Source organism: Balaenoptera ricei, chromosome 2 (genome assembly GCF_028023285.1).
Source record: "Balaenoptera ricei isolate mBalRic1 chromosome 2, mBalRic1.hap2, whole genome shotgun sequence".
NCBI lineage: Eukaryota > Metazoa > Chordata > Mammalia > Artiodactyla > Balaenopteridae > Balaenoptera > Balaenoptera ricei.
In genome coordinates, this window is record NC_082640.1 from 36,781,405 (window position 1) to 36,794,046 (window position 12,642).

Here is a 12,642-nt window from a genome sequence, read left to right on the forward strand (position 1 = left end):
AAAATCTGCAACACTGTCATTGCTCTGCTCCTCTCCAGCCTTGGGAGGCCCTGGGGGTTCAGGCCTCATCTGTGGCTGCCCTGTGGACCCTGACAGCAGGGTTTACAGCTGTGCCCTTCAGCTGTCCCCTCCCCACCTTGCCCTTGACTACTTCAAGGCTTGTGTCATGTCCACAGAGCTAAACACGACACAGGTTTCACTACAGAGCCCAGGCCTCACCTCCAGCTGGCTCCCTCCTTGGGTGTCCACAGGCCATCAGAGTGGTTACGTCCAAGTCCGGACTGGCTGTCTCCCCTCTCGAGTCCTAGTTACGTGACTCACACCACCTTCTCAGTCATTCAGATTTCAAACCTTAGGGCCTTCTAACTGTAGAAATAATCACATGTATTAAGTTTGGGGAAACCCGGAAAAGCACAAGGCAGGCAATGAAGCCCCAGTAACCCCAGTCTCCAGAGGTAACAACCCCTGCAAACATGCTGGTGCATTTCCTTCTAGTCTTTTTTTTTTTTTCTAATCACATGTATCTTCCCCTCTTCCTACAAAATGGGTCATTCCATATTCTTCAACGAGTTTTCACTTAATAACACCGCCTTGAGTTTGCCCCATTTCACTGAATAATTTTCTAAATTATTATTTTTAGTGGCTGCAAAGAACTCCAGTTTGGAATCATACCAAACTTTTCTTCTTAATAGTCACCTATTGCTGGGCATTTTGGTTGTTTCCAAACTTATAAACAGCTGTAATGCACACCGATGAGATTTCTGCGTGGTCCCTATGGTCGCTTTAGTGCCATGTGCCAACTTCACCATCTCTCTCTGCCTTCTGCTGGCACTGGCCCAGGGGCAGACTGTCTTTTCTCTTAAACTCGGGTGAAATTAGCAGGGTTTTGTTGTTTTGTTTTGAAATAAACTCTGGATTTTTTTTTTTAACGTCTTTATTGGAGGATAATTGCTTTACAATGTTGTGTTAGTTTCTGCTGTATAACAAAGTGAATTAAACTCTGGATTTTATATCATGCCTTTTCCACTGTGAGATGATAAAGATATTTTCTTCATGGTTTTTTCTAATACTTCTATGTTTAATTTTCACTTCTAAAGCATTGGTACATTAACCAATTTCTCAGATAGCTACGTAGTCATCCCAACACCATTTATTGAATAAATCCATCTTTCCTCCAGTGATGTGAAGCAGCACCTTTAATATTCTACTAAACTCCTGGGTGTGTTTGGATATATTTCTGGCTCTATTCAGTTCCATTTACTCATTTGCAGGGGTCAGTGTCTCAGTGGTTTAATCATGGCAGCTTTATGATATGTTTGCATGTCTTGGGCTAGTCCTCTCTACTCTTCATTTTCAGAATTTTCCTTTCCTTCACACAATAGATGAACATTAGAATGACAGCTAGATTAAGAAGATTTTTTTCGGGCTTCCCTGGTGGCGCAGTGGTTGAGAATCTGCCTGCCAATGCAGGGGACACGGGTTCGAGCCCTGGTCTGGGAAGATCCCACATGCCGCGGAGCAACTAGGCCCGTGAGCCACAACTACTGAGCCTGCGCGTCTGGAGCCTGTGCTCCGCAACAAGAGAGGCCGCGATAGTGAGAGGCCCGCGCACCGCGACGAAGAGTGGCCCCTGCTTGCCGCAGCTAGAGGAAGCCCTCGCACAGAAACGAAGACCCAACACAGCCAAAATAAATAAATAAATAAATAAATAATAATTAAAGGTGCTAATAATTAAAAAAAAAAAGTTTTTTTTTCAATTGGGAATCATTCTGAATTCATAGAATAATTTAGGGAGAAATTGACGTTTTTACAAAATTAACTCATCGTGAAAATAGGGTTTGCCTTTTCATTTATTCAAACCTTTTGTATTCCTCAGGAGCACTGTTCAGAATTCACATATGGACATAGAATGAAGAGTCTTCCCCTAGGCTATGACCGCTAGTCACCACAGGCAATCCATGTCACTTGTTTCTTGTGTGCACATCCAGAGATTTTAAGCTTATTTAGCATTTAAACAAATGCTAGCATATATGTATATCCCGTGTTATGCTCTTTTTCCACTTATTAATATATGTTGGCAATCTCTTCATATCAGCACACGAAGAGCCTTCTCATTCTTTTCTTTTAAGATTATTTATTTATTTTATTTATTTTTGGCTGCGTCAGGTCTTAGTTGCGGCACGCAGGATCTTCGTTGAGGCATGCAGGATCTTTTGTTGTGGCACAACTGTTTCTCTCTAGTTGTGCTTGTGGGTTTTCTCTAATTGTGGCACACAGGCTTCAGGGCATGTGGGCTCTGTAGTTTGTGGCATGCGGGCTCTCTAGTTGAAGTGCGCGAGCTCAGTAGCTGTGTCGTGTGGGCTTGGTTGCCCCACGGCATGTGGGATCTTAGTTCCCTGACCAGGGATCGAACCCGCCTCCCCTGCATTGGAAGGCAGATTCTTAACCACTGGACCACCAGGGAAGTCCCCTTCTCATTCTTTTTCATACCTAAAAAAGCATAGGATTCTACTGTAGGGACATACCATCATTTATTTACGTAATTACTCTTCTTAAATGATAGACATTTAAGCTGTTTCCAATCTTTTACTATTACAAGCACGGCTGTCATAAGTAATTCTGTATACGTATCATTTCCCACGTGTGAGTATATCTTTGGAAGATATTTCTGGAAATTGATTTCTGGAAGTAGAGTTGCTAGGCCACAACGCACATATATTTGTGATTTGGATAGATTTGGCAACGTTGTCCTCCGTGGAAGTTGTACTAATTTACACTCACCTGCCGTGTATGAGCGTGCCTTTGTCCACACATCTTTCTCAACACACTGTTATCAAGCTCTTTGTTCCTTACTAATCTTAAAAGTGAGAAATATCTCAAATTGGTTCTAATTTGCATTTCAATTACTATTAGATTTAGCATAAACGTTAAGAATCTTTTATACTTTTTTCTATGAACTTTCTGTTCATATCATTTTCCTATTTCTTCCCACTATTTATTTCTTTATGTTAAAAGTTTCCAAAAATCAGTATTGTGGAAGCTTTTTGTAAAATGAATTACAAACATTTCCCTGTTTCTTTTATTGTGGTTGGTATCTAGAATATTTTTATTTTATAATTGAGTTCATTATTGTTTTTTCATATGGTTTCCCTGTTTTATATACTACTTAGACTTTGTCAAAGACAAAATATTCTCCTAGCCATCTTGTCACCAGGCATGATCTCCACATTAAAAAAAAAAAAAAGACTATGAAATATTTCAACATTTAGAAAAGTATAGTGATATACTTTTTAAAAACTGATATACCCATCGCCAGAATTACTGTTAATATTTTGCTGTGTCTGCTTTAGATTTTTTGCCTTTGAAACCAAAAGGTACAGATAGTTCCCTTTGAACGTCTCCCCAATACCAGTGCCTCCCCTGCCCCTGAGGTAACTGCCTTTGTTAAATTGGAGTGTGTCCTCCTGGTCATGGTCAAGGGCCTTTGAGACCGGAGAACCCCCTCTGGCTAGTTGAAGTGGAAGGGATTTATCAGTGGAAGGGCTGAAGAAACAGACTCGTGACTGAGTTTCCTGGAAGGTCTCCCTAAACCACACTTGAGGGCTGGGACGCCCAGGCAGCTGCTGCAGCCCCAGAGGCTCACTGCTTCTACTGCAGTCAGAGCTGCTGGTGGAGAAAGTTCAAAACCGATGCCTCTACGTGTGCTCTCCGTTGTTGACGCATTTCTAAATCAGAGCCTTGCATCTGACAGGGGAACCTAAATTAGATACAGAAACCTGGTGCAAGGGAGTGTGGAGGGCAATCTCTTGGTTTTCTAATGTGTGTGTACACCAGGAGCTTAGTGTCGCACAAGCCAGTTCACAGTATTTGTAAACTTCCTGAACATTTTAATGCTCCTACTATTAATTTTTCCATGAACAATAGTGTATTGTTTTGGGTATTCAAAAAATGGACGCAAATGCTGTCATAATGCAACTCAGCCTTTTCATTCAATATTATTATTAAGCCTTTCCCAGTTGACATCTGTAGCTCTGCTTCATTCTTTTTAACTGCTGTGTATCGAATGTGTATTAGTTGTTACCCTGTAGCAAATTACTGTAAAGTTTACTGGCATAAAACAGCGTTTACCCTCTCAACAGTTTCTGTGGGTAGGAACCCAGGTGTGGCTGAGTTGGGTCCTCTGGCTCAGGGTCTCTCATAAGATTGTGATCAACGTGTCTGCTGGAGCTGTGGCCTCATCTGAAGACCTGGCTGTGGCAGAATCTGCTTCTAACACACTCCTGTGGTTGCCGGCACATGACTCAGTTCCATGGTGGCTGTGAGCTGGAGGCTGCCCTCGCTTCCTTGCCGTGTATTAGGCCTCTCCATGGGGCAGCTCGCAACACAGCAGCTTGCTTCATCAGAGCAAGCAGCTAAGAACAAGAGTGTGTGCACAAGATGGATATCACCATCTGTAATGGGCTGGATAGTGTCCCCCAAAATTCAGATACCCTGGAACCTCAGAATGTGACCCGGTTCTTGCTGTTATTTTTTCCCCCACTCAGTATATACCTGCTTAGTTTTGTCTGGATGTTTTCCAATGTCTGTTTACCACTGCTTTCTGTACGCTACCTCTTCTTTCTGAACTCATGTTAAAGAAGTATTATCTTCCAGCAGTTTTTTCTGTGTATCACTCCTTTGTGTTTTGGTTGTTGCACATGAGAAGAAGTCTGATGGCAGTCTAACACTAGTTCCTTTGTAAGTCATCTGTCTTCTCTCACAGCTTTTACTCTTGGAGCTCAATGCTCTGCGGTTTCTTTCACTGTGTTGTTTATTCCTCCTACTTGGGATTTGATGTGCCCTGTAAATATATAGACTCTCAGGCTTTCTCTGGATAGTGCTTTCTCCCCATTTCTTCTCCCCTCTAGATCACCTGATTTCAACACATTTTGAAGCATTTCATTCTATCCTCCATATTTTAACTTTGCTTTCACATTTTCCATTTTTAATCTCTGTGCTGCATGCTGAATCATTTCCTTAAGTCTTGCAATTTACTAATTCTCTCTTTAGTTATGTCTGGTTTTCTGTTAAACCTGTACAGAAGTTTTCCTTTTTAAAAAAAAAAAAAACAACACATTTATTTATTTGGCTGTGCTGGTCTTAGGTGTGGCATGAGGGATCTTTTAGTTGTGGCATGTGGCTCTTAGTTGCGGTATGCATGGGGGATCTAGCTCCCTGATCAGGGATGGAACCCGGGCACCCTGCATTGGGAGAGTGGAGTCTTAGCCACTGGACCACCAGGGAAGTCCCTCCATTTGTTTTGATGACTGTATCCTTCATACCTAGAATGTCTCTTTGGTTCTTTTTCACATCTTTTTTTTTTTTTTTTCAAAACTACTTTGGTTTACCTTATGGTTTCTATTGCTTCTTGTACCTCTTCAAACATGTTAAGATACTTATCTTAAAGTCTCCTGATTTTTCTGTCTCTACCTCATGGTGATTGAGTTCCTTGTGGGATCATTTCCTTTTCTTTCCTGGCACCTAGAGGAGCAGAGAGGGCTTTCTTCCCACATCAGTCCACAGTTATCAACTTAGGTCACATGTCTCCACACAGGAAAAAGGGGCCTTTGTTTCTTTAGACAAAGAGACCCCGGAGGGGCTGGCCTTGTCAGACCTCCAGAGTGCCCTGACTTCTCTGAATGGGCATCAGGTACCCAGGACCCATCCCTGAGAGCCCTCCAGGGTGCATGATCTCTCTGAATGGGTACCAACTGGTGAATTAATTAAGGTATATCTGAGAATTTGTCAACATATTCACCTGGCCCTTTGTGACCCTGAAAAAGTCATTTAACCATTCATCTTTTCTGTAAAATAAAGGTATCTTCTTTATTTACAGGGAGAAAAAAAAAGTATTTTAAGTAGTATAAAACTTCAAAGAAGAGGTGGCACATGTTGTCTTAAAAACAAATAGTTTAATTTCATTTTTATCTATCTAGAACAAAAAAACATACAAGTTTAAAAGGAAACGGCAAGCGCTTTGACATGTCATCATGTGTCATTTTTTATGGTACTACTTTTGTTAAAAATGTGAAGATACAGAACCTTTATAAATTTCAGGAAGCAAAATGCAGATGAAAACAGATTGGTTATAAAATGTCAATTCACTAAATACTGCATTTTCTCTGTTTTTATGGAGAATATTTCATAGAAACACTGTATAAAATAAGGCAGACTTTTGGAAATTCAATTATAAAATTTTAGGAAAAAAGTGTGAAGTCCTAGTTTCTTTCACTTTGGGGAGTCACCTGCAGAGCCCGTCAGACAACTAGAGCAGTTTCTGAGCTCTGGTTGCTGTACAGGAGCCCTTCTCGTTGAGTGCTTCTAGAATCAGACCCACCCACAAAACAGCTTTTCCCAATTAGCATCAATCAGAAAAGTTTAACATACACAAATATTTCTATAGTGCAGTAAAAATGTGTCATTTTATATTTTAAATTTGCATTATGAAAATGTCTGTACATGAAGTAATACATATTTAATGAATATGAATCATGTAAATTTGGTCATGGCATTTAAAGGTGGCTTTGGCTTTGAAGTATTTTTAAATTCACAGAAAATATTGAACTTCTAATAAAATAAATAAAACATTTTAATAATTGATATTAATAATCAACTTCAAAATTTCTTTGTCTGCATTTTCTGTTCAATTTTAAAAGAGAAGTCATTGCACCTTCTATGATGTGAAAAAAGATCCGATTGCCATTAGCTGTTCTTAAGTGCTGAACATAACTGAGAGAAACTGCAACAAGACACTCTGTCACTGGCAGGAAATCCATCACCATCCTTTGCGGGGGCAGTCCCGAGCTCAGAGCTCATTTTTTTTTTTTTTTTTAAAAAGGTAGAGGAATGGGGACATTTTAAATTTATTTATTTATTTATTTATTTATTTTTGGCTGTGTTAGGTCTTCGTTTCTGTGCAAGGGCCTTCTCCAGTTGCGGCAAGCGGGGGCCACTCGTCATCGTGGTGCGCGGGCCTCTCACTGTCGCGGCCTCTCTTGTTGCGGAGCACAGGCTCCAGACGCGCAGGCTCAGTAGTTATGGCTCACGGGCCTAGTTGCTCCGCGGCATGTGGGATCCTCCCAGACCAGGGCTCGAACCCATGTCCCCTGCATTGGCAGGCAGTTCTCAACCACTGCGCCACCAGGGAAGCCCCACCGAGCTCATGTTTTAACGGACGTGAATGCAAACCGTCGTTCTCACGTGACTTTCCGAAGAGCCCCCACAGCAGGCCCAGGTACTTTGAGTGGACTAAGTCTCACTTTATGGCAATGGCATCAGATGGTGGCTACAGAAGGTTGCCGACGTCCCTGTGTGCTCTTACAGGCTCTGCAGACCGGGGGACGAAAGGACCAAGGAACTCTGACTGCCCTCAGGAATCCCAAGTGACTGGAGGGACACAGTGTCAGGGCCCCGGGCAGTGTCGCCCACTATTCAGGAGGTGGGCGGAGGCTCCGCAGCTTCATTTCGTCCAGTCCCTTCCAGTATTTAAAATTGTTGTCAAGATGCTGCATTAACTCAGGCAGGTCTACAAAGGCTGGAGAGAAAAGATGGCACTGTGATATACCCTTTCACAGCCTCAGTAAACTTAGACTTTGAGGCTTTCTAAGGAGAGAGCATTTTACGGAAGAGGGACAGATAGGAGTAGACAACTGCCCAGCGCTCAGCAGACACAGCAAACCCAGCGGCCGGAATGAGCTAAAGCCAAGTCCTGTGCTCAGTGCCAGCAGCTCCTCTGTAACCACCTGGTGAGCTGACAACTGGTAGATGAAGCAGAAGGGGGACTCATCTGCACACTCACCATTTGATCAGCACCTTTGGGCCCAGGGTGCCAGGAGCCAGGCCCTGACTGGCTCTCCTGGGTGTGTCTCCCTGCTCCCTGCCGCACCCCCACCCCCGGCCCTTTATACCGTCATCTTCCACCTGCAGCACATCCCCTAGGGCCTGAGTGGGGAGCAAGTCATTTTACATACGAAGAAAATGGGGCCAGGAGAGGCCATGAATCTGGACTCAGGGAGCTGCGGAGCCTGCAGTCTGGCCCCAAAGCTGCAGCTCTTTCCACCATCTGAGTCCTTCCCCCACCTCCCAGCACCCTGAGATGGGGGTTCGTCTCCTGCCCATGGATCTGGACAGGGAGTATTAGTGGGGCCCCTTCCCTGAGAGTCCTTTACGTGACAGGCTCCTCTGCATGCACTTAAGGTTAAAGAAGAGGGACGTGTACCCGTCAGAGACCAGCCTGCTCTCGGGTCGGCTACCAAGTGAGGCGGGAGAAGCTGGAGAGCAGATGGCAAAAGGGCTCCCACAGAACGATGTGGGGTTTGGAGTCAACATAAGCGTTTCTAAATCCTGGGCTCTCCACCACCGGCTGTGCAGCCCCAAGTTCACTCCTCTCATCTATGAACCTGGCACAACAACGTCTAGCCCCTGGGGCCAGGGGCAGTTGAGGAGGAAGAGTGCAGAGAGCACCCCGCCCTCATGGCCCTCGGTGTCAGCTCACTGCTTCTCCTCAGCCCTTCTTCAAAGTCTGAGCCCCCAAACATATTCTACAGTCAAAAACTACACTATGCACTACTTAACATGCAGTTCCCCATTACTGAGGGAAATATGCTCAAAGCGTTCTTACCGTCCCAAGCAGCAAACATGTCTGTGATGAAGTAGTCAATGAAAGAGATTTGGGATTTGGGGATGCTGCAGGTATTTCTGTCAAAAACTGGCATCACCACAGGCAAGTCCTGTCGCTTCTCTTCATCAGTCTGCAAAGCAGAAAATGCCAGAATTACGAGACTCCAGTATCTGGCTCCACTCTCCATCAGGAGCAACCCCTCTGCCAAAAGCCTCTCCTAGCAGCCCAGAGTGCTCGTGGGGAGAAGCCGATCACAGCACCAGCCAACAACCCGGATCTGCCATGTTGTCCCCGACGGGGACTGCTCTATGCCAGGGGCACCAAGGACACCCCAACCCAACCCACATTTTCAACACCTGGAAACCTCTTGCTGAAGCTCCTGAGGTAAGATTGCAAACAGTACCTGCAGTGCATGAGCACACTAGTCAGCTCAGCCATCCTCCCAGCCGGCAGGCGTTTCAAGGGCCTGATCCAGGGCGGCAATGGTGAGTGAGAAACAGCCCCCTTCACAGAGAAGGGACAAGTGGCTGCTTCTCATCTTGGGCCAAATTATTTTATTTGAAAAAGTTCTGAACATGCTTGAGGTAAAAAAGAGCTCTGGGATGAAGAGTTTTTATGTACTTTGATAAACACTTCCAGAACATCTTCAGGATTCCAGAAAGATTTGTAAAAAACTGAAAATATAATTAAGATCCTGGCAAGTATATCTTGAAAGATATAAAGGAGTTTCTTGTTCTTTTTATTCATAAGGTTGCTTTCATCAAAGGGTCCTGGAGAAAAGGATGAGGGGATGCCTGGAGGGTGACGATGAAGCAGCGGGTCTTCCTGGAACGAGGTGGGAACTCAGAGTGTTTGAGGGTGCGATTAGAATCACCGAGAGGTCCCTGCTGGAGCAGGCAACCAGGGCTGAGAGTTAAGCAGACGGTCACGCGAGGGGCAGGATGAGGGGGACTGAGTGTAAGACCAAGCAAGGCCGGGGCGGCCCTGGCTAGAAGGGCTGGAGCCATCCTCTGGCTCTGGAAGGCACAGCTGTCCTCAGAGGCACCTGGATCATTGTTCCTGATGGTCCGGGCAGGCTGCCCTGTTGGGCCAGGCATAGTGAGAAGATGACAGAAGGGGTGGCGATCCTGGGATGAGATAACTTTTTGACCAGTCGTGGCCTGTGGAGGGCCGGTCAGTGGGAGCAAGGGCTGAGGACAGGAGGTATGTGGTGTGCTCGGCCATCTGCCAGAAGCTCTGGTGGCTGAGCTCTGTGGGCCATCTGGGGCTGTGGGAGAGTGGAGGACATTTCTTGAGTGGCCAACACTGGGACAAGAATTCAGGTGTTCAGCAAGACCAAAAGAAAACCTACTCTTGGGGCTGAGGGCCTGTCCCTCCAACTCTTACCCCTGTAACTGTTCCCACAGGGCAAACTGGGCCAGTCCCCTTTGTTGTTCTTGACAACTGGCCAGGAGCTGCCTCCCCTGTTCCACTTCTATTCTGCTGTCTTTGCCGAGGCCTGGCAATCACCAGCAGGGCCGCAGGGACTGGTTAGAAGTCACCTTGCCCTGCACAAAGGTGGATGGATCCGAGGCCCGAGCCACTGGAAGAACTAGGCCCCACAGCTAACGGCAGGTGACTTTCCCTGGAAGTGACAATGACTCACTGCAGCTCTCAACATGGAATCTCCACTTGAGGGCAGCAGGTAACCTTTGGGGGTTTTCCTAGGAGGGACTGTACCTAGCACCATGCTGCAGAGATGTACTTATGCTAGGTGGGTGTTGAGGGTGCTGGGGACAGGGCTAAGAAAGAGGCCTGTGCTCCTTGTGTTCAGGTGGATGGTGCTAGACTATGGGTCAGGGCAGAAGCCAGCAGTAAGAGCCCCTGCTGCTCCAGGCCAGGGAGCCAAGTCGCACACGCTTGACTAGGATTGTACAGGCCAGGGAGCCCTGAGAGGCAGGGCAGAGGCTATCTACAGCAGTTGTCCGGCCAGGAGCACACTCCAGGAGGTGTGGAAGGTAGGGTGAGGGTGCTCTGGGAAGAGACTAAGTAGGGAACATTGACAAGTCTTGGCCTCTGCTGGCTGGTGAAGCCTCTGCTGTCAGGCCACAGGCTGGCAGCCCCGTCCCCCAGTGCCGTCGCAGAAAACTGCAGGGTTAGCTCTGCATGAGTCTCTGCCCTGGTGTGTATGGGAAGGGGCGGAGGGTGCAGGAATAGCCTCAGGTTCACAGCCCACTGGCCTGTCTGGCTCAGAGAGCAGTACCACAGGGTGGGTGCTCTCCTGGCACTGCCCCCTGGTCGTGCTGGATAATGAACCAGCTCTCTTGGGAAAGCCATAGCAGAGGCTCACTGAGCTCAGCAGTTCATGGCTTCAGAGGCTTTTCTGTTGGTGCTGCACTCTAGGCCTGCCCTCCCCTCCACATGGAAGCAGCTGACTTGTTGAAGGTCAATGAAAATGCTCATGCTTGTATTTCTTCTCTTTGGCCCAATGTGACAGGTACATGGAGCTTCTCAGGCCCTTATTCTCTTTTGAAGACCACTGTTTGCCAATGAGGTCCTCCGTGCCCATGCCCCACTTCTAGGCCACCAATGAGATCTCCATGCCTGGGAGACAGTCAAAGATTCTACAGTAACCAAGTGAATCTCCAATCAAGAAAAAGTCGTTTTCAAAATGGTAGGAAGTGTCATGGTATATTTACTCACCCTTGCCCGACTCCTCCCTAGCACAGTCTTGGTCCAGATGAGACAGCAGCCCAGCTCTCAACTGTTTAAATCGAACTGGAAGGAGTGTAGAGCTGACCTTATTTGCAACATTCTAACCTGTCTGGAGTTTGTCTAAAGGACTAGCCTCTATTTCACCTAATCCAGCTCTCAGGTGGAAAAGCAATGGTTACTGCCTGGGAAAGCTGCATGGAGATGACAGACACACAGATGCCTGGGGTAAGAGATTACAGGTGGAGACAAACAAATGCACCATTTAAGGCCCCAAGGAAAAGCCTCTCGGGGAAATTAAGACATTCAAAAGCAGCTGTATATAGAGGGGAAATGTCTCGGGCAAGACATGCTCAGAAAAGACCTGAAGAGACCGTAAGCTTTCATGTTGGGCTAATCCCAAGACTCAGAACATGCCCAGATAATGAGCAAAAGACTTTCCTGGCACAGAGCCAAAGTGCAAAGACTGGGAGCGGTGGCTGTTTTTTCAAATGTCCAATTTTCAACAACAAAAAAAATCACAAGGCCAAAGAAACAGAAAAACATAACCCATTCAAAGGAAGAAAATAAATTGGCAGAAACCATCCCTAAAGAGGTACCCACAATGATTTATTAAAGACTTTAAAACAACTATCTTAAATATGCACTAGTGCTAAAAGAAAACATGGATTAAATGCTAAAGGAAATCAGGAAAATGATATATGAACAAAATGAGAGTATCAATAAAGAGACAGAAATTATAAAGAAGAGCCAAATAACAATTCTGGAGCTGAAAAACACAAAAAGTGAATTGAAAAATTCACTAGAGGGGTTCAACAGCAGATCTGAGCAGGCAGAAGAAAGAATCAATAAATTTGAAGATAGGACATTTGAAATTATCAATTCTGAAGAGGAGAAAGAAAAATAAATAAAAGTGACAATACCCTAAGTAATTTACAGGACAACCTCAAACAGACAAATACATGCATTATCAGAGTGTAGGAAAGAGAAAAGAGAAAAAAAAAAAAGGAGCAGAGATTATTTGAAGAAATAATACCCCACTGGGCATATACCCAGAGAAAACCATAATTCAAAAAGACACATGCACCCCAATGTTCACTGCAGCACTATTTACAATAGCCAGGTCATGGAAGCAACCTAAATGCCCATTGACAGACGAATGAATAAAGAAGATGTGGTACATATATACAATGGAATATTACTCAGCCATAAAAAGGAACGAAATTGGGTCATTTGCAGAGACGTGGATGGACCTAGAGACTGTCATACAGAGTGAAGTAAGTCAGAAAGAG

The 12,642-nt window shown here is 45.2% G+C and overlaps 1 protein-coding gene across 4 annotated transcripts in view; it reads right to left on the reverse strand.

Moving 5' to 3' along the window:
• Positions 1 to 6,890: 6,890 nt before the first annotated feature.
• The window catches only part of PDE8A (phosphodiesterase 8A), a 191,136-nt gene continuing 185,384 nt past the window's right edge, over positions 6,891 to 12,642 (reverse strand). For 3 of the 4 annotated variants that reach the window (XM_059912385.1, XM_059912382.1, XM_059912383.1), the window contains 2 exons: positions 8,660 to 8,789; positions 6,891 to 7,573 (listed from right to left, as the gene is read on the reverse strand). In XM_059912385.1, the coding sequence (XP_059768368.1) occupies positions 7,467 to 7,573; positions 8,660 to 8,789 (237 nt within the window). In that variant the 3' untranslated portion in view covers positions 6,891 to 7,466. Of the gene's footprint in view, positions 7,574 to 8,659; positions 8,790 to 9,062; positions 9,927 to 12,642 lie in introns of those variants that run through there. The other variant, XM_059912384.1, reaches the window with a different exon arrangement.